The sequence below is a fragment of the Mirounga angustirostris genome, unplaced genomic scaffold (genome assembly GCF_029215605.1).
Source record: "Mirounga angustirostris isolate CCGP_5_RB_7025 unplaced genomic scaffold, mMirAng1.0.hap1 SCAF_16, whole genome shotgun sequence".
Lineage (NCBI taxonomy): Eukaryota > Metazoa > Chordata > Mammalia > Carnivora > Phocidae > Mirounga > Mirounga angustirostris.
In genome coordinates, this window is record NW_026991724.1 from 44489588 (window position 1) to 44512098 (window position 22511).

At 38.0% G+C, this 22511-nt stretch overlaps 1 protein-coding gene and 1 long non-coding RNA gene across 6 annotated transcripts in view; one reads left to right on the top strand and one right to left on the bottom strand.

The window, feature by feature from the left end:
- LOC123855605 (zinc finger protein 82 homolog) overlaps positions 1 to 15263 on the top strand; it is a 56667-nt gene extending 41404 nt beyond the window's left edge. For 2 of the 3 annotated variants that reach the window (XM_064581390.1, XM_064581389.1), the window contains exons 2-5: positions 4205 to 4290; positions 5619 to 5745; positions 7038 to 7130; positions 13389 to 15263. In XM_064581390.1, coding sequence (XP_064437460.1) covers positions 4282 to 4290; positions 5619 to 5745; positions 7038 to 7130; positions 13389 to 14746 — 1587 coding nt within the window. In that variant the 5' untranslated portion in view covers positions 4205 to 4281 and the 3' untranslated portion in view covers positions 14747 to 15263. The remainder of the gene's footprint in view (positions 1 to 4204; positions 4291 to 5618; positions 5746 to 7037; positions 7131 to 13388) is intronic. The other variant, XM_064581391.1, reaches the window with a different exon arrangement.
- The window catches only part of LOC135362858 (uncharacterized), a 120452-nt gene that overhangs the window by 81895 nt on the left and 16046 nt on the right, over positions 1 to 22511 (bottom strand). For all 3 annotated transcript variants that reach the window (XR_010408232.1, XR_010408233.1, XR_010408234.1), the window contains exon 2: positions 19597 to 19755. This is a non-coding gene — a long non-coding RNA (uncharacterized LOC135362858). The remainder of the gene's footprint in view (positions 1 to 19596; positions 19756 to 22511) is intronic.

A 22511-nucleotide genomic window follows, 5' to 3' on the forward strand; every position in this document is an offset into this window, starting at 1 on the left:
CTGGGTGGCTCAGTTGGTTAAGCTCTGACTCGTGGTTTTGGCTCAGGTCATGATCTCAGTGGCGTGAGATCGAGCCCCACACCGAGCTCATGCTCAGCACAGAGTCTGCTTGAGATTACTCTTTCCCTCCCCGCTGCTCCTCTCCCTCCTCTCGCTCTCTCTTTCTAAAATAAGTAAATAAAATCTTTTTTAAAAAAAAGTTTACTGTAGGGGCGCCTGGGTGGCTCAGTCAGTTGAGCGGCTGCCTTCGGCTCAGGTCATGATCCCAGCTTCCTAGGATCAAGCCCCACATTGGGCTCTGTGCTGCGCGGAGCCTGCTTCTCCCTCTCCCACTGCCTGACTGTCTGCCTACTTGTGCTCTCTCTCTCCCTCTGTCAAAGAAATAAATAAAATCTTAAAAAAAAAAAGGTTTACTGTAAGAGAAAGGGCATCCTAGTATTAAAAAATTATTAAAGGGGCGCCTGGGTGGCTCAGTCGTTAAGCGTTTGCCTTCGGCTCAGGTCATGGTCCCAGGGTCATGGGATCCAGCCCCGCATCTGGCTCCTTGCCCCGCAGGAAGCCTGCTTCTCCCTCTCCCACTCCCCCTGCTTGTGTTCTCTCTCTGTCAAATAAATAAATAAAATCTTAAAAAAAAAATTATTAAAGATCATTTATCAAAGAATTAAAGTTTTTTTTATTAAAGATACTTTTTTTAATACATGGAATATGGGGCATGTCATGTTTTCATTTTATTCATTGCTTATAATGAGGTATTTTAAGTTCTTTATGTGTATTATGTTACTTAACTTTAATAACAACTTTATAAAGTAGATACTGTTATTCTCCAGTTTATCTATGAGGCAACAGTGGCACTGAAAACTAACATGTCTGATGTCTCCTAGTTGATAACTGTCAAACCTTAGTTTCATATCCTGGATCAAGACAGCAAAGCCTGTGTTCTTTATATATGAGAGTCAGTCACCTCCCAACATTGTGGATATTCTTTTTAGTCTGCCTGTTGTACTTGGCAATTTATCATGGATATTTTCCTTCATGAATTAATATGAACTAGTACCATCATTGTCAATAATTGTGTAATATGCTATCATATTGTGGAACCTAGTTTATTTAGCCGGTTGTCTTACTGTTAAGGTACTCTGACTTTTGGTTACAGAATATTCTTTGATGAACTTCCTTGCAGATATCTCTTTGTGTACTTTTATAAAAATTTTCTAAGGATAAATTCCTAGAAATGGAACTTCTAGGTTGAATTATCAGACATTTTATAAAGTACTCATAATATGCCTGATCCTATGCTAGTACTTGGGGAATATAGAGTGACTAAAATGACATGGTTGTGATTCTTAAGTTGCTTATTATCTATCAAGGTAGATAAACCTCTAGAGGAATAAGACTAAGTGTAATATTTGAAGAAGTCAGATAGCACAGCTTGGGAGTTCCTGTGAAGAGACATCATCTGATTACAGCAAGCATTGTCAGGTTGTGCCAAAAAATAACCAAATCCAGAGGATTTCTGTGTAGGTAAATGGATTTTATGTAGTAAGTCTTAGGCCTTAATAGTTTTTATTCTCATGATGTTGATGCAAAATGAGACCAACAGGACAAGAAGATTCAGCAGCTCTTTGGAGGGCATCATGGCTAAAATGACTGGTTCAGAAGCAAGATAAATGTATGAGTCAAGAAGTTAAGAGAGACAGCAGCAGTGAAACAAGGCATTATTTGGGGATGTTTAACCATTCTTTTCTGGGCAAAACTCCAACATACATGAACAAACTTACAAATCATAGAGTTGGATCAGATATTGGGAGCTAGGAGAAAAGAACATAGCAGTTTTTTTCCTTCAAGAGATGACTGCTTTAGAAGTGAGTCTCTTTCACCTATTTGAAGAAAAGCTTACTACTTACAAAATTTTAAAAATATATTTCAAGAGTATATATTGCCATATAAAATTATTAAGTAAATATAAGCAAAAAGAAGAAAATTAAGATCACAATGGGTAAATGAACAATTTTTGCAGATTTTTTTCTGTTGATGTCTCTTAGTGCCTCTTTATGTTGATATGTATGTATACTTTACAAATGTATTCATGTTCATTTTATTTTTCTGAAGGCTACACATCTTGAATATTTTGTATATCCTTATGTATTTTTCTTTTATTAGATTTTTTATTTATTTATTTGACAGAGACAGACACAGCGAGAGAGGGAACACAAGCAGGGAGAGTGGGAGAGGGAGAAGCAGGCTACCCACCGAGCAGGGAGTCCAATGAGGGGCTCGATCCCAGGACCCTGGGATCATGACCTGAGCCGAAGGCAGACGCTTAATAACTGAGCCACCCAGGCGCCCCAGTCCTTATGTATTTTTAAAAGCTTAGTATTTAGTGATTACTATGTACATATGAACATAAATATAAATATATACACATATATACACACACACATATAAGTCTTTTTGCCCTGCTATAACAGGATCACAGTACTCACAACTGTTATTACCTACATTCTTCATTCAGCAATATGTAGTAAACATATTTCCATCTTTCCAATTAAAGATCTGTATTATCCTTTTTTAAGTGACAAGCTTTTTCACTCTGTGGGTGCTTTATAATTTATTTGATCTGTTTCCTACTGCAGGATATTTAGGTTCCTTCCAGCTTTTTTCCATTTTGATTAATGTCTGTCAGCACATTCTTATATCTTGTGCACATATACGGAGTAGAATTAATCCCCACAGTAGAATTTCTGAGTCAGAAGATGTGCATGGTTTAAATGCTGTCTGTACATACTTTTAAATTTACACAATCTGCAGGTTAGAATATTCATTTCCTTACAAACTTGCTAATATGGGCATCAATACTCTTAAAGAGTATTTAATGTCTTTGGGGGGGATGCCTAGGGGCTCAGTGAGTTAAGCATCTGCCTTCAGCTCAGGTCAAGATCCCGGAGTTCTAGGATCGAGTCCTGCATCGGGCTCCTTGCTCAGCGGGAAGCCTGCTTTTTCCTCTGCCTGCTGCTCCCCCTGCTTGTGCTCTCTCTCTTTCTCTCTCTGACAAATAATTAAATAAAATCTTGAAAAAAAAATGTCTTTGGAGGTTTCACGTGTTATTTCTGCTTTTTTAATGAGTTATGCATGCTCATGGAACAAGAGATTCTGGGTTTCAGAGACAAGAGAGTTGATTGAGAGCTGACTTTGGTTAGAAAAATAAGGATTCCAAATTTAGCTTTGCTACTTAACTGAATTTCTGCAAGTGGTTTTACTTTGTGAATATTCTGGTCCACCGCATAGGTAATTATATACTACATAGCAATCCTGAGGATCCACTTAATGTATATAAAATATCCATCGTATGAAAGTCTTTGATAAATAGATATGTGTTGTCTACCTGTTGAGAGCATGTATCCACACCTTTTCAGCCTAGGTTGTAAGAAAGAGAATGGCAAATAAGTCATGCAGGAAAGCAGTGCGGTTGATTCTGATTGAAAAGAGTAATGAGGGCGCCTGGGTGGCTCAGTTGGTTAAGCGACTGCCTTCGGCTCAGGTCGTGATCCTGGAGTCCCGGGATCGAGTCCCGCATCGGGCTCCCTGCTCGGCGGGGAGCCTGCTTCTCCCTCTGACCCTTCCCCCTCTCATGTGCTCTCTCATTCTCTCTCTCTCAAATAAATAAATGAAATCTTTAAAAAAAAAAAAAAGAGTAATGAACCCAGAAGATTCTGGAAGTTACTGTCCTGGCTGCAGGCTGGCAGGCCAGCGGGGTGCCAGTGCATCAGTTTGACAGTGGTTAATGACTGCCAGGATTGGTTCTAATGAATTTCTCTCTTTGTATCTGATGAATCCAAGCAGGCCTATGAGGCTTTGAAAGATATTCTTGTTTAGATGATGTGGCCCTTTATCAGCCCTGGAATTCCTTTTTAATTTTTTTTTCTAAGTAATCTTTCTACTTTTTTAAGTAATCTGTGCATGCAATGTGGGGCTCAAACTTAAAACCCAAAGATCAAGAGTTGCACGCTCTACTGACTAAGCCAGCCATGCACCCCTAGCCCTGGAATTTCTGAGGAGGGATGTGATTTGTCCAGACTCCCTCATATTTCCCTGTGTGTGTGTGTGTGTGTTGGGAAGTCAAGGGAGGGGAAAGAACAAATGGACTCCAGCCATTTTGGGAGTTCTGAGGCCTATCTGATCTTATGGCCTCCTTTTCCTCCCCCAGCTCTGGCCTCTGTGAACTCTGCTTCTCCAGAAAACTAAACCCCAAGGAGGACTGACCGGTTCTTGAATTTCTAAACCATGGCCCATGTAAGTTACTGTTTCTTTCTCCTTCTGAAAATACTTTCATGTTAATGCCCTATGAACATTTTTTTATCCTGAAACTTCCTATCAGAGCCTAGGAATCTTCTCCCAGTCCTCCAAATTCAGTGAGGGATGAGGCTGTTTAGCACACCTATCCTATGAATCCTCTTTTCCCCAGTCATTATTCATGTATTCATTGAAGAAAATCATTCAGCATCTCCTATATGTGCTCGGTCTTCTGCTAAGGGCTGTAGTGGGGTAGAAATGAAATCACTTGAGGGAGATGTTTGACCATCTCTTGTGAGTTGATGAAAGAGGATGGGCCCATTTGACTACTCATGGGGAAACTGGGTGTTTCTGGATTTGAGTTTTCCAAGTATGTAAGATAAGATTTGCTGTTGGTTGACCTCAGCCTCAATATATGGTGAAATCTCATGTTTTGTGAGACTTTTAGGACTGGGCAGAGATATTGTTGGGTCTTGCATGCAGAGAGATCAAGGATCTTTTCTGGGAATCCCTGAGAGTTGTACACTAGGAATAGGGTTCCATTTGTAGTTGAACAGGATATGCTGTCTAGAATGATAACTTTGTGAATCTGGATCATCAGTATCCAGAATCTACGTCCATATCCTTTAAGTCAGGAACAAGGAATGCATACAGTGAAAGACGGAAAATGGTAACAAGTAGGAAGATTGTGCAGATACATAAGTAGTTGTGGACCTTCAGAACTCAGGAGTACCTTAAATATTTTGTATAGACCAAAATGGAAGAATGATTAAGTCTCATATATCCCTCACATAGACTATTATACAATTTTTTTAAAGTTCACTAAAGAATCTGTCATAAATGGAAAAATGCTTACAATATTATCTGATTCAATGATGAACTTGGAAGAAATTCTTTAACTATATTCAGATCCTTTTCTAACAAATATTGTAAGGAAACTTTAAAAAAATCTGTTCTTTAAGGGGAAAGGGTGGAAGAACTCACATTTCTTGAGAATTTATGAGGGAGACATACAACAGGCAGAGGCTTATCTAAAATATTTTATTTAATTGGAAAACTGATTTTTTTCTTTCCCAGACATGTTGGGATGATCAAGATACACCAGAGTATTCAGGTGACTGCACCTGTAGCAGCAGGATTCTTCAAGAGCACATAGGCATGCTGCTTCAGGCACACTCATCTCCTAACTCACTATGTTAAAGGCTTCTAGCCTAAGCCTTTACCTAAGCCTTTTGGTTTGCCACATGGTCCATGTCCTCCAGTATCTCTTCCATCTTAAAAACAAATTTTCTTTAACCTCAAATGTATTATATCGTTTGTCATTGCAGGGGTCAGTGATGTTCAATGATGTGTCCATAGTCTTCTCTCAGGAGGAGTGGGAATACCTGGACTTGGAACAGAGGGACTTGTACAGAGATGTAATGTTGGAGAATTACAGCAACTTGGTCTCACTGGGTAAGGTTCTCTGCCTCTAGTAATTTAGACCTGTTCACTGTAATATCTGCTTTTTTCTCTGGAAATTTTAGGAATATCTTTCAAGAAACTAAATTTCTGCTCCCTTTTCCCAGTGAATGGTTTGAACTTTTTTTGTTTGGAAGTGAATACCTCAATTAAGCATATTCATCTTCCTCATCCTTAAGTGGCCTTCAGGCCTTCCTTAATGATGAAAAAGGGCTGGATTTGAATTGGCCTTACTTGTGTCATAGAAACCAGGTTTCACTTGGTGTATGAACCCAGAATTGCTATAGGTGTTTTATTTGTTGTTATACATGTAAGGAAAATGGCCAGACCCTATATCTCAGTTTTTAATCTATCAAAAGAATATATAATATCTGCAGTGATAAGTTGGATCAACAGGATTTATTTACAATTCAAGAGAACTCGTTCCTTTTGTTAATAAACTTACTTTTACCTACTTTTATGATTGAAAGTTAAAAATCCAAGAACTTTGCACTTAACATTGTGTGAATATCCTAAGAAATAATAAATGCCTCCAGAAGCTTTTTGTTTTCCTCTCGGCAAAACAACGACAATAAATAATAGCTAATAAAATACATTCAACACTTGAACAACATAGGGGTTAGGGACACCAACCCTCTACACAGTCAAAAAGTTGCATGTAACTTTTGACTCCCCAAAAACTTAATTACTAATAGCTTACTGTTGATCAGAAGTTTTACTGATAATATAAACAGTTGATTAACATATTTATATGTTATATGTATTATACTGTATTCTTACAATAAAGTAAGCTAGAGAAGAAAAAATGTCAAGAAAATCATAAAGAAAATACTTTTACAGTACTATACTGTATCAAAAAAATCCACATATATGTGGATCCGTGCAGTTCAATCTCGCATAGTTCAAGGGTCAACTGTATATATAGTGCTGAGTACATATTCTAGGCAATGTTTAGATATGGATATATGTTAATATAACTGTCACAACAATTGTGTATGATAGGTGCTATTACTCATCTTACAATTGAGATGTGGCAGAGACAGGATTTAAACTCAGGCAATCTGTGCTCTTAACCACTATTGCCTCTCAAGAAGGATTACTTGTATGAATATAAATCTATTTATTATGTAACCTTAATGTGAATATTTTTTAACCATCTTGCCCTTCTTTGTTCTAAAGGTTTTATCAATTCCCATTTGACTTATAGTTAATAAAAATTTAACCAAAACTGAATCGAAGTAATTTTGAATTTATTTTCTATTTCCATATCACCTCCTTCTAATCAGGATGCTTCATTTCTAAGCCAGACGTGATTTCCTTATTGGAGCAAGGAAAAGAGCCCTGGAAAGTTGTGAGGAAAGGAAGGAGGCAATATCCAGGTGAGTGAGAGCCATTTGAACAGGGGGAAGCCATCACAGAGGAAACCACCCAATTAGTTAGGGAAGAGGCACACTCTACTGATGTTGTTTACAGAGTCCTCTTTAAAGGTCGAAGGCCTGGGGCACCTGGCTGGCTCAGCCAGTGGAGCGTGCTAATCTTGATCTTGGTTATGTTTGTAAATTCAAGCCCCACATTGGATATAGAGATTATTTAAAGATAAAAACTTTTTTTTTTTTTAAAGATTTTATCTATTTATTTGAGAGAGAGAGTAAGAGAGAGAGAGCACAAGTGGGGTGAGGGGCAGAGAGAGAAACAGACTCCCCGCTGAGCAGGGAGCCCTAGGGGGGAGGGGGGCGGGGATCGATCCCAGGACTCCGGGATCATGACCTGAGCCAAAGGCAGACACTTAACTGACTGAGCTACCCAGGTGCCCTTAAAAATAAGATCTTAAAAAATTTTTAAATATAAAGGTCCAAGGCCTGAAGAGAAAAGGTCTAAGACCTGAGGAGCAAATTAAGATGCTATCTTAGTTAGGGATACTAATAGATACTAATAGGGATACTAATAGAACTATTTCTTTATCCCATTTACCACTCTTTTGTTGTTGTTGTTGTTTCAAATTTTCCTCCCCTTTGAAGGGGGCATGGGTGGAGAGGTGCTCTCTTTGTTCCCTACTGACAACCACTCTCTATATATTTTTTGACTCAGCTGCTTTCTTTTGCATTTATAAATAGTAGATAAGTAGACTGACTGACTGACTTATCTACCTACCTCTAGGCTGGGCACAGTGCTAGACACTATCAATATAGTGGTAAACGGGGTGCCTGCGTGGCTCAGTCGTTAAGCGTCTGCCTTCGGCTCAGGTCATGATCCCAGGGTCCTGGGATCGAGCCCCGCATCGGGCTCCCTACCCAGCGGGAAGCCTGCTTCTCCCTCTCCCACTCCCCCTGCTTGTGTTCCCTCTCTCGCTGTGTCTCTCTGTGTCACATAAATAAATAAAATCTTAAATATATATATATATATATATATATATAGTGGTAAACAAAACCAATAAAGTTTCTGTCCTCATGGAATTTACCTTGTAATAAGAGACACATAGTAACTGTAGATAAATAAAAAATATAATTTCAGCTAATAGAGTACTATGAAGTAAAATAAAAAGAGTAAGGGAAGAGAAAATGGTGTGGGCTAAAAGGCTATTTTAGGTATGGTCTGAAAAACCTTTTTTGGGGAAATAAAAGACTATAAAGAAAAATATGCTTGACATTGTAATAATAAATGTTTTATCAGCAATCAAAGTTTCATATGAATTACTCTAGAAGATAGATCCTTAGATCACAGAATATCATTCTTTGCTTTTTTTCTGTGTGTGTGTGTACCTATGTGTGTGTATATATATACCTTCATATCAGGAAGAAACATTAGTTTAATAGAGTATGGGGAGAATGATCTCTTGGTTTAGCTTCTACCTCTGTGCTGTTTTCATTTCTCTTTGAATGTCTTCTTAAAAAAAGATCCTAGGGGCACCTGGGTATCTTAGTCGGTTAAGCGTCTGACTCTTGATCTCAGCTCAGGTCTTGATCTCAGGGTGGTGAGTTCAAGCCCCACGTTGGGCTCCATGCTGGGCATGAAGCCTACTTAAAAAAAATTCTTCAAAATTCTTTATATAGAGACATATGTTGTCATGTTGTATTTTGCTCTCTGTACATTCAGGTCTGACTGAGGAGACCCATTTTAGGCTAAGAGTTCTTGTTTTGTAACAAGGCCATTTCAGTGCCCACACTGTCTATAATGTTATATCTTCTTAGTCACTGTCTACCACAGGAAGGAAAGACACGCTTTTTATACCAATCCTAACTTATTTTCTTTTCACATTTAGATAATTAAATGACATTTACCACTATTAATGCTGAAAAAAACAATGACATGCAGAGGTTCCAGATGAATAAGATGATATCAGTTTAATCAGGAAATATTTAGCCAAAATGACAACTGTTGACTCAAAGTTAGACATCTTAAACAAGATCATTTTTTTTTTTAAAGATTTTATTTATTTATTTGAGACAGAGAGAATGAGAGAGAGAGCACATGAGAGGGGTGAGGGTCAGAGGGAGAAGCAGGCTCCCTGCTGAGCAGGGAGCCCGATGCGGGACTCAATCCCGGGACTCCAGGATCATGACCTGAGCCAAAAGCAGTCGCTTAACCAACTGAGCCACCCAGGCGCCCAAGATCATTTTTTTCTTTCATTTTCTTTTCTTCCTTTGTTTCTTTCTTCCTGTAAGTAACTTAGTGAAGTATATAACATGCATATAGAAAAGTAGACAAATGAGGGAAGACTTTTTTGAGGAGAGATATGAAGGCTCAAGCCATGAAGAGCTCAAGCTCTCTAGGGCAAGAGGCTTCTGAGCCAATAGAAAAGGCCTAAGGAGGAAGTTAGCTTTGCATGTTTGAGGAATAAAAAGAAGGCTCAGGTCGTGGTCTCAGGGTCTTGAGATCAAGACCGGCATCGCATTGCACTCCCTGTTCAGCGAAGAGTCTGCTTTTCTCCCTCAGCCCCTCTCCCAGCTCTGTCTCTCTCTAAAATAAATAGGGGCACGCTCAATCAGTTAAGCGTCTGCCTTCGGCTTGGGTTGTGGTCTTGGGGTCCTGGGATCGAGCCCCGCATCTGGGCTCCCTGCTGCTCTTCCCCTGCTTGTGCTCTCTCACTCTCAAATAAATAAATAAATAAATAAATAAAATCTTAAAAAGAAATAAAAGAAATAAATCTTTAAAAAAAATGTTGATTTATTTTCATAGATTTCCCCATATTGGATCACTCTAAAATTCTTTGAATAAACAATACTGGGTCAATGTGGTGTTTTATTAGATGCTTAGAATTTTTATATCAGTTTTCAGAAAATTGGTATGTAGTTTTTATTAGTGACCTTTATTTAGTATAATATTACTTTATGAAAATAGTTCGGAAGTCCTCCTTTTTCTTAGTTCTCCGTCTAAATAGAATTTGGATGGCCTGTTCTTTAAAGCTTCTTTTTTAGGAGAAGGAGATGGTAAGTCTGACCACATTCTCTATTTGCTCTTTGGAAATTAATGTTTATGCATTGTATCTCTTCTGTGGCCAGTTTTGGTAAATATATTTTCCTAGAAAATTACTCATTTTAGCTATGTTTTAAAATTTATGGTCACAGTAATCTTTTTTTCAGCTATCCTCTGTATTCATGGTTATTTTCACTTTGTCACTTCTTGTGTGCTTTCTTGCTATTTTCCTTGTATTAACTAATGCTTTATCTGTTTTGCTGATTTGTTTTTTAAAAGAAAGTTTTTGTTTTATGTATTAGTTCTTCTTTTCTGTTTTCTAATTCTGCGTTTATATCAATTAATTTCTTCTGCTTTGCTTCAGTTTACTTTATTCTTTTTCTGATTTCTTTGATTTTTAATTGATTTTTCTCTCATGTTTATTGCTGTGTTTAAGTTTTTAAATTTTCTTCTAAGCACTATGCTTATATTTTGTAGATACTAATTTAGTGTGGATTTTAAAATTATTATTACCATTGTTTTCTAAAAAACAAAAATACTGTTTTGGAATTTATTTCCCTATTGATCTAAAAGTTATTTAATATAGACTTCTAAAATTTCAAGTGGATTTAGCTTTGGGTTTTTAAAATTTTATTATTTCCAGCTTTAGTAGAAAATGTCTAGGGCGCCTGGATGGCTCAGTTGGTTAAGCGACTGCCAAGGTCATGATCCTGGACTCCAGGATCGAATCCCGCATCAGGCTCCCTGCTTAGCAGGGAGTCTGCTTCTCCCTCTGACCCTCCCCCCTCTCATGCTCGCTCTCTCTCAAATAAATAAATAAAATCTCTAAAAAAAAAAAATTAAAAAAAAAAGAAAATGTCTATATTATTTCAACCTTTTTATACAGACCATATAATAATTGAAAACCTCCTCCTTTTTCTCTCTCATACGTAACTCATTCAGCACTTAAATGTTTCTCTGGCTATTTCTCCTACTGGTTTACCATCTTCTCTCTAAATCCAACATGACCCTTGTTAGCAGATTCTTCACACTCAAGTGACTGCAAGACCCTTTTCCCTATTAGTGAGTTCCTTCATATCGCATCTTTTTTTTCCTTTTCTTTTTTGCTAAGGATTTCATAAGAACTTCAGTAAAGTATAAACATGTTTTCCTGTATGGAAAATCACTGGCACACATTTCTAGGAAATACAGGAACAGCCTTGCCTCTAAAGGAATGGAAAGGAGACCTGAGCAAAGAGATGAGGGAACAAAACCAGATGAGCATTATAAAATGGATGAGTAATAGAATTCAAGAGAGATTAATGAATAGAACTCCTCAGTACTTTTATTGTGATGTGGAGACAAAAGAAAAAGTAGCTCACAGCTATATGAAGATAGATAAGGGGTTTAAGCAATGGAAGGGATATATAAGAGTATATAACCACCATTTTCCATTTATATATTTAGCTGGACTAGCTTGGATGAATAAAGGGAGTATTTAATCATTGTTGTAATATGTGAGAGATTAAAGACAGAAGTATATTCAGAATAAGTATATAACCTTAAAAAAAAAGAATGAGTATAGAACCATGGGAATTCAATGAGTGAAATTCATCTTGTGCTATGCATGTATTATTTTTTAAAAAGATTTTATTTATTATTTATTTATTTATTTATTTGAGAGAGAGAGAGAATGAGAGACAGAGAGCATGAGAGGGAGGAGGGTCAGAGGGAGAAGCAGACTCCCTGCCGAGCAGGGAGCCCGATGCAGGACTCGATCCAGGGACTCCAGGATCATGACCTGAGCCGAAGGCAGTTGTTTAACCAACTGAGCCACCCAGGCGCCCCAAAAAGATTTTATTTATTTGAGAGAGAGTGAGCATGACCGGGGGGAGGGGCAGAGGGAGAAGGAGAAGCAGACTCCTCACTGAGCAGGGAGTCTGACATGGAGCTCGATCCCAGGACCCTGAGACCGTGACCTAGTCCAAAGGCAGGTGCTTAACCAACTGAGCCATCTAGGTGCCCCTGAATGTATTATTTAATGGAGAGTAAAGTAGAGATTGTTTCTGCCATTACAGAAGTCTAGGGGTAAGGAAAGGAGAGCAACAAGTGGAAACATTTATAAATATATAATTTCAACACAGACATATGTTGCTATGCAATACATATATAAGAACATAGGTTTAGATACTGACAGTAGTCAGTCTTAAAGGAAGTGACTTTTAACCTAAGACCTCAGGATGAGGGGCACCTGGGTGGCTCAGTTGGTTAAGCGTCTGCCTTTGGCTCAGGTCAGGATCCCAGGGTCCTGGGATCAAGCCCCACATCGGGCTCGTTGCTCAGCAGGGAGCCTGCTTCTCCCTCTCCCTCTGCCTGCCACTTCCCCTGGTTGTGCTCTCTGTCAAATAAATAAACAAAATCTTAAAAAAAAAAAAAAAACCTCAGGATGAGAAGTAGCCAGCAGTGCAAAGAACCCAGGCCGAAGATTTTGGGAGATAGAGCAGACTGAGATGATGTGTTACAGGTAAGCAGAGGCCTTTTAACCATAGCAAGTTTTATTTTAGTCTAAGAATAAAGAGAAATTATTGAAAAAAGTTAAGTATGAATTCTTAACCTTTCATCTCCATCAGAATTGTGTGAAGAATATTAAATACGGGACTGGCCAGGACTGTAGAATCTGATCCAGGTGGTTTGGGTGGTATCTAAACCTCAGTATTTAGGGGCACCTGGGTGGCTCATTTGGTTGAACATCCAACTCTTGGTTCAACTAAGGTCATGTTCTCAGGGTCATGAGATCGAGCCCCGGGTCAAGCTCTGTGCTCAGAGGGGAGTCTGCTTGGGATTCTTTCTCTCCCTCTCCCCCTGCTCGAGCATGTGTGTATGGGGGGGGGGAGGTGTAGGTGTGTGTGTGGGGGTGTGCACGCACACATATGTGCACATGTGCTCTCTCAAATAAATACATCTTTAAAAAATAAACATCAATATTTAGAACAAGTTCTCTGTGATTCTACTCTACATCTCAATTTGAGACCCACTGCCTTAAAATGTTTACTAATCACCAGTCTCACTTTCTTACATGAACTTTCATTTTTCCTGGTGTTACCTTATGCTTTTTTTTTCAAACTGTATAACTGATATTTAGAATTTCACTGAGTATTACTTTAGTTGTCTTTTATTTCTACTGTAGAAATTTTACTTCTTTTAAAAAAAGGAAACCATGTGTTTGCCTTCTTACTTTCTTTTAGATCTAGAGACCAGGTATGAGACCAAGAAGTTCTCTTCGGAAAATGACATTCATGAAATAAACTCACCCCAGTGGAAGATAATGGAAAGAATTAAAAACCATGGCCTTAAGGGCCTAATTTTAAAAAGTGATTGGGAGTCCAAAAGAAAATTTGAAGGACAGGAGGGATATTTCAGTCAAATAAAAACTGCATCTCAAAAAGTGCCCTCTTACCAAAAACGCACATCTCTAACTCCACACCAGAGACTTCATTTTGTGGAGAAACCCTATGAATGTAAAGAATGTGGGAAAACCTTTAGAGTACGCCAACAGCTTACTTTCCATCATAGAATTCATACTGGTGAAAAACCCTATGAATGCAAGGAATGCGGAATGGCCTTTAGACAGACTGCACATCTTACTCGACATCAGAGACTTCATTCTGGTGAAAAGCTCTATGAATGTAAGGAATGTGGAGAATCTTTCATATGTGGCCCAGACCTCAGAGTACATCAGAAAATTCATATTGGTGAGAAGCCCTATGAATGTAAAGAATGTGGGAAGGCCTTCAGAGTGCGTGGACAACTTACTCTCCATCAGAGGATTCATACTGGTGAGAAACCCTATGTATGTACAGAATGTGGAAAGGCCTTTAGACAGTATGCACACCTTACTCGACATCAGAAGCTTAATATTGCTGACAAACTCTACGAATGTAAAGAATGTGGGAAGGCCTTTTTGTGTGGCTCTGGCCTTAGAGTACATCACAAACTTCATACTGGTGAGAAACCCTATGAATGTAAGGAATGTGGGAAGGCCTTTAGAGTGAGACAACAACTAACACTCCACCAGAGAATTCATACTGGTGAGAAACCCTATGAATGTAAGGAATGTGGAAAGACCTTTAGTCGTGGTTATCATCTTATTCTTCATCACAGAATTCACACTGGTGAGAAGCCTTATGAATGTAAGGAATGTTGGAAGGCCTTTAGTCGTTACTCACAACTTATTTCACACCAAAGTATCCATATTGGTGTTAAACCCTATGACTGCAAGGAATGCGGGAAGGCTTTTAGATTACTCTCACAACTTACACAACATCAGAGTATTCATGTTGGTGAGAAACCCTATAAATGTAAGGAATGTGGGAAGGCCTTTAGATTGCGTCAAAAGCTTACTCTACATCAGAGTATTCATACTGGTGAAAAACCTTTTGAATGTAAGGAATGTAGGAAGGCTTTTAGACTTAATTCATCCCTTATTCAACATCTGAGGATTCATTCTGGTGAGAAACCCTATGAATGTAAAGAATGTAAGAAGGCCTTTAGACAACATTCACACCTTACCCATCATCTGAAAATTCATAATGTAAAAATATAAGATAGTTTTTCAATCCTGTCTTGTAGAACACTCTATGACTGTAGTAATTAATCCCTTTTGCTTCCTTCATACAGGGAACTGACTTGGCATGAGAGGTTTTATATCATTAAAAGAATATGTTAACTTAATGTATTCCACCATCACTTAAACCTGATAAACTTCACATTTATTCTAAAAATTAATCCTATCAATGTAACAAATGTGGGAGACACATCATCTCTGTCCAGTCACTTTCCCACTTGTATTATGTTGATAAGATGCTTAACTGCTCTGTGCTATAATTTTTTCACTTGTAAAATGGTAATATAATACTGTGGCAGAATAAAGATTGCTGTAAATTCTTTGACATTTCTCTCCCACCGTCAAGAGCTGGAATCTACATCCCTTCCCCTTGAGGCTGGGCAGACTGTGACTGTTTTGACTAGTAGAAGTACTGCTGTGCCAGTTTCTGGACCCAGGCTTTACTGGCAGATTTTACTTCATTTCTTGGAATGCTCTCTTAAGCTTAGGCCCTGAATTCTGTTAAAAAGTCTGGCTGCTCTGCTGAAGAGACCACATGGAGAAGCCCTAAGACTACATAGAAAGGAAGAGCACCCTTCTTAGCCCAGTCTTCCACACATGCCTACCAAGACACCAGATATTTGAGTAAAATAATGTTGGATCCTCCAGACCAGCCAGCAGCTGAATGCCAGACTGACTTCAGTTGATGCCATATAAAATAGATGAATCTACCAACTGAGCCCCTGCCCAAATTCCTAACCCATAAGATCATGAGATATAATAAAATGATTGTTTTAAGCCACTAAATTTTGTTTTATTATTATCATTAATATTACTCTTTTGAAAAGTCATATGAAAGACTATGGGTACAACAAATAAAGAAATGCCTTCCACTAACACTCACCCTTATTGAACCTCAGATAACTTACTCTTTAAAATAGAAATTCTTTCTCAATTTGTTCATAAAAAAGCAGATATTCTGGGGCACCTGGGTGGCTCAGTCGGCTAAGTGTCTGCCTTCGGCTCAGGTCATGATCCCAGGGACCTGTGATGGAGTCCCGCATTAGGCTCCCTGTTCCATGGGGAGCCTGCTTCTCCCTCTGCCTCTCTCTCTGTCTCTTATGAATAAATAAAATCTTTAAAAAAAAAAAGCAGATATTCTATAATCTCCATTCTCTGGTCCCAGTCTAAATTTAATTTAAAATCAACAGAGTAATGTAAAAAGAAATTATTTGGAAATTAAAAATCACTTGTATTACAACTCTTGTGTTGATTTTTAAAAATACATTGTAGCCTTTTTATGATCAGACTGTCCTATTTTTGGCCAGTGGGAATCCCCTCAAATTGGTTCCTATATCCTTTTGTCATGACCACTACAGCCTTTGATAGCTTCCTTTTTTCCCTGACCAAATGCACTGGTTAGGTATGAAGTATATCAGGGCACTTATTGATAAATAAAGGGGGAAAGTGGAGCATTTATTTTGTCTTTCCTTTATTACCTATATTTAAGACAACCAAAAGTTGAAGAACAGCTCTTTATTATGAGAGAAATCTAGCTAATAAAGGTCAAAGGAATGACAATTTGAAAAATCACTTTCTACAAAATAATGGATCTTGGTGGTGATATTGATGGATGCAAAGATCATTAGGTGAAAAAGATTAATAGTAAGCTTTTAATGGAGCAGAATGACAGAACCCACTAATCTACATTAACATCTCAATTACATCAGCCAGACCGTGTGCATCTTGATGTTAATGCAATGGCTAAATGTAGCATCATTTGTTAAGTGTTCTTGCCCCAAATGTTGACCCAGATGTATACCTTAGTCTCTAAATCTAATTACCAGGTTATAGGAAACTTGGGGAATAAAGGAACAAATTAATGACACAAGGAAGCAAACAACCAAATACAGAATGTACAAAATTTCACAGAATAAATGGTCTTTTAACTAATATATGTTAAGACAAAATAAAAACAATGTTGCAAATTAAAAGACTTAAGAGACCTATCAATTAAATGCAGGGTGTGGAGTATTTTGGGATCCTTGTGTTAAAATGTACCCAGGATTTACTCTAATCAAATACGGTAGGATATGCAGACATGGAAATGACTGTCATGAAGGAAGAAGTTTATACTCAAAGATCTCTAAAAACAGGAGGCGCAGCACGCCTGCAGAGCCACATGGGGAAGTACCCAGTTCTGTTGGGAGGCAGAAAGTGGGAGAGGGCAGAGTGTGGCACAGAGCCTTTACTGAAGTTTTCCCCAGGAATGGGTGACATTGGTAAGTACACTGAGAAAGTCTGGGATTGGATAGTTTTAATAATTTTGGCAGGCTGAGTTACAGAGATGGTCCCTAGTTGTCTGGTTACCTGGCCCTGGGGTGATTTGGGCAGGAGGAATATTGGCTTGGTTTGTGAGAGTTTGATAAAGGAAACACTTGGGGAATTTGGATTGGTTGGTTTGTAAATCAAAGGCATGATCTCAGAAGAGTTGTTTGGGGCACCTGGGTGGATCAATCAGTTAAGCATCTGGCTCTTGATTTTGGCTCAGGTCATGATCTCAGGGTTGTGAGATTGAGCCCCTTGTCTGGCTCTGCACTGGGCATGGAGCCTGCTTAAGATTCTCTCCCTCTCCCTCTAACCCCCCTCCCTCTGTCCCTACCTCCTGTCCCTTAAAAAAAAAAATTGTTTGTTGTCTAGGAATTTGCTACCCCTGGGAAGGGTAGTCTCTCCAGGATCAAGTCCCCAAATGCCAGAGCATAAGCTTACAGAAATAAGAAAATATAGTCAATGCAATCCTAATTTAGACAAATGAAAAAAATTTTTAGGTTGTCGTGAAAACATAAACCTAGAATAGATATTACATTATATTAAGCAATTGTTCATTTTTAGGCATGATGATGGCATGGATTTGGGGGTGCAGATGTGGGTGTAAGTCCTTATACATTAGAGATCCATACTGAAGTATTCAAGGGTGAAATTACATCATGTCTATGATTTGCTTTAAAATACTTAAGAAAAGGGGCGCCTGGGTGGCTCAGTCGTTGGGCATCTGCCTTCAGCTCAGGTCATGATCCCAGGATCCTGGGATCGAGTCCCGCATCGGGCTCCCTGCTCAGCAGGAAGCCTGCTTCTCCCTCTCCCACTCCCCCTGCTTGTGTTCCTGCTCTCGCTCTCTGTCAAATAAATAAAATCTTTAAAAAAATAAAATAAAATACTTCAGAAAAAAAAGGTGGGATGGAGGAACAGATGAAACAAGATTGGCAAATGTTGCTGGATAAGTGTTGAAGCTGGATAATGGGTACACAGAATTCAGTGTGCTATTCTTACTACCTTTGCATGTGTTTGAAAATTTCCACAATAAAGCTTAAGTAGAAATCAAATCTGAAATTTTAGACCACTTAGTGATAAATGATAATGGGATGCCTACAAGTTAAAATTTGTGGGAAATCACCAAAGGTCTACCCATTAGGAAATTAATAACCAGGGTGCCTGGGAGGCTCAGTCAGTTAAGCATCTGCCTTGGGCTCAGGGTCCTGGGATAGAGCCTCAAATCAGGCTCCCTGCTCAGCAGGGTGTCTGCTTCCCCCTCTGCTCCCCCCACCCCCGCTCATGCTTGCATTTGCTTGTTCTCTCTGAAATAAAATCTTAAAAGAGAAATGACCTTAATGCATTCAGAAAACTTGATTGAGGAATTACTGTTTGTCTTATCACTCTGTCCTCACACTTACAGTGCCTGTTGTATAACAGGCAGTTGATTTTAAAAATTGGGGGGGAAAAACCACATTAGCTTGAGCCAGAAAATAATTTTTTTAGTAAATTTTTTAAAAAACTAAGCTAAATACCAGGAAGCAATTCATACAATAAAAGTAGAAATTAATGAAATAGTTAATATAACAGAGTTTATCCAAGGATGTTCTCTTTGAAAAGGCCGTTAGTATAGAATTGGCAGTTATGAAGGAAAAAAAGACACACAGCTTTTTATGTGAGAAAGGTGAAATAGCCACATATCAAAGAGAATTAAAGATTTTAAAGTTATATGTATTACTATATACATATATTTCAATATGTATAAAAATACAGAGAATGAATTATCTAGAGAAACCTAAATCATCAAAGTTGAAGATACTATACAAAACCTGAACAGATCTATAAGCAAAGGACAATATTGTGGTTATGATTTTTTATAGTTTTGCAAGTACTAAAAAGTTTTAAAGAATAGATAGCCTCTAACAAAATTTTTTTAAAAGATTTTATTTATTTGAGAGAGAACACAAACGTGGGTGAAGGGCAGAGGGAGAGGGAGAAGCAGACCCCCACTGAGCAGGGAGCCTGATGGGGGGCTCCACTCAAGGACCCCAGGATCATAACCTGAACTGAAGGCAGATGCTTAACCGACTGAGCCACTCAGGCGTACCACCTCTAACAAAATTTTGCTAGATCATTCTATAAGGTAAACATCCCAATAATAAAAGTAAATGAGGATAGCCTTTAGAAAGCAAAATCTGGACCAGTATCACTTAAAATACACACAAACATTCCAAATAAAGTTCAATAAATTGAACTCAACAGTCTACTAAAACAATTATAAAACATACAACAATATACCAGGAATATCCAGGGACCTGATTTGTTGTGATTTAATTAGGTATCAGATTTTAGCTTGAGCAATGTAACCATGTTGGAAAAAATTCACCTCAATAATTATTGATTATTCACCTCAAAAGTTATTCACCTCAGTATGTTTTAGGTTTTTTTTCTTATTCTCATTTATCTTAGCTTCATCAGCTTTAAAAAAGGAGTGAACAACAACAGATATGAGAAGTTGGCATTCAACAAAAAATTATTACCTTCGGGGAGCCTGGGTGGCTCAGTCGGTTAAGTCATTGCCTTCGGCTCTGGTCATGATCCCAGGGTCCTGGGATTGAGTCCCATATCGGGCTCTTTGTTCAGCAGGAGCCTGCTTTTCCCTCTTCCTCTGCCTGCTGTTCCCCCTGCTTGTACTCTCTCTGTCAAATAAATAAATAAAATCTTTTAAAAAAATTATTACCTTCCACAAAATAAAAATGAATATTATTACAAACCTCTGTAATGTCACTTTAGTCATACATTAAGACTTATACTTCCAAATCCATTTTGCTCAGGTTGGGCAGGTGTCATTGAATAATCATTCATCTAGAATAATAGACCCATTCATGATTTCAAATTTTAAATTTGTAAACAGTACAATGTTTATATAAAAATGTAACACACAAAAAGTAAGTAGTATAATAAAATTAGTTTTCACTAATCAGTATGTTTCTCCTGCCTGGTATCATTTTCATGTGAACAGAGGTCTTCTGGAGACAGTACATTAACTCAAAATTTCTGGAAGTTATGTTCCACAAGACATTAGTACTTTAAGATTTTTTTTTTACGCAATCTCCACAACCACTGTAGGGCTCAAACTCACAACCCTGAGATCAAGAGTCACATGCTCTACCAACTGAACCAGGCAGGTGCCCCAAAACACTAATACTTTAATGAAAATGGAAGAAAATAATTTTGTGGTCAAACAAGCATGGGAGCTCTGTATACTATATTTCTGGCAGGGAAAATTCACATCAAGTGCCTAACAAGAGACTATCAAAAAATGTTTCATTTTATCTAACCCACTGTATCTCAGACTTTATAGAACTCCCTGTGCTCTTCTGTACTTTACTACAGAGAACTCTACTGTATAGAACCTACTGCAGATGTGATTCTACTTTGGAAGATATTGCCATAACCAGAAGGAGTGGCTTTAAGGATGGAAATGTCAGCATTATGACAGGTGTATGGTTATCTGTATGGCAAGGAAAGCAATTTAAATTATGTTATCCAGGGGCGCCTGAGTGGCTCAGTCTTTAAGTGTCTGCCTTTGGCTCAGGTCATGATCCCAGTGTCCTGGGATCGAGCCCCGCGCCAGGCTCACTGCTCGGCAGGAAGCCTGCTTCTCCCTCTCCCACTGCCCCTATTTGTGTTCCCTCTCTCGCTGTCTCTCTCTCTCTGTCAAAAAATAAATAAAATCTTAAAAAATAAATAAATTATGTTATCCAGTCAGCTGCTTGCTTTTTCTTTAATTTAAAATGATGCTTTTCAGGGCACCTGAGTGGCTCAGTTGGTTAAGCGGCTGCCTTTGGCTCAGGTCATGAACCCAGGACCCTGGAATTGAGCCCCACATCGGGTTCTTTGCTCAGCGGGAAGCCTGCTTCTCCCTCTCCATCTGCCTGCCACTCCCCCTGCTTGTGCTTGCTCTCTCCTCTGTGTCAAATAAGTAAAATCTTAATAAATAAATAAATAATAAAATGGTGCATTTCAATAGAATAGAAACCCCCAGCACTTAATTCTTTATTAGACTATATACAATTTCTTGCTGCAAAATATTGCATATCTGTGTTCCTTGCTATCCATAAACAAGAGTTTCTCTGAGGTATTTATCAAAAAGTGGGATTGCTCAGTCACAGATTATATTCATTTTTAACCTCATTAGATAATTGTTGTAGAAGTGGAGAACATCATTGTGGCACCAATTTCCAACCCCTTCAACCAATAAAGTATTATTTCCTTATATTCCCACTTCTGGTATGTGCTTTATAGTGAGTTGAGCATCTTTGCACATCTGTTTATTGCTAAACACTATAATTTAACAGTTCATGTCTTTGCCCATGTTCCTTTTTATTAAAAACTTTCATATGAGAATTGTGGAATTCTAGATAATAATCCTTTACCGAGTATTATAAATGATGGACTTAGCTTCCCCAGATTGTGGCTTACAGCTGTATTTATGGTGATACTGTCATATTAAAATAAAAAAAATTTTTAATGGAGGCAATCATACCTTTCATTATTATCTAATAATCTTTTTAGTTTTTTACTAGACCCTTGGTTTTCTAGGCACTCAGTTATGTCAGCTGTATATGGAGATAATTGTTTCTTTCTGAGTATTTATAGTGATTATTTTATTAATCATCTCATAGAAAGAATCTCCAGAATAAGATTTAGGATTAGTGGTGATAGCAGGCATTTAGTTGTTTTCACCTATTTAATGGAAACCACTTAGTGTAATAATGTTTGTTCTAGGTTTGAGGTAAATAGACTTTGTTGTGGCTCAATTGTTTCCTTTAGTCCCTAACTAACTTTTTTATTAGAAATGCCTGCTGAATATTATCAGATGCTACTTCACATCGATATAATGTTTTTCTCCTTCAATTTGTTAGTGTGATAAATAGTACTTTGGTCATTAAGGCATTATGGTATTAGTACAAGAATGAACAAGTAGACCAATGGAACAAAATAAACAGCCCTGAAATAGACTTACATATATGTGGTCATTTGATTTATGACAAAAGTTCCTCTGCAATATGGTTACAACATAGCAGTCTTTTCAATAAATAGCACTGGGTCAGTTGTATATCCATATTGATAAAAAATTAATCTTGGCTCTTACCTCACACTACACACATATAAATTCCAGATGCATTAGTGATCTACTTATAAAAGGTAAAGCAAAGGCTTTAGAAGAAAACATAGAATATCCTTCTAGGCTTGAGATAGCAAAGGTTTCTTTTTTTTTTTTTTTGAGAGTTATTTTTTACTTTTTAAGATTTTATTTATTTTGACGGAGAGACAGAGAGACAGCAAGAGAGGGAACACAAGCAGGGGGAGTGGGAGAAGAAGAAGGAGGCTTCCTGCTGAGCAGGGAGCCCAATGTGGGGCTCAATCCCAAGACCCTGGGATCATGACC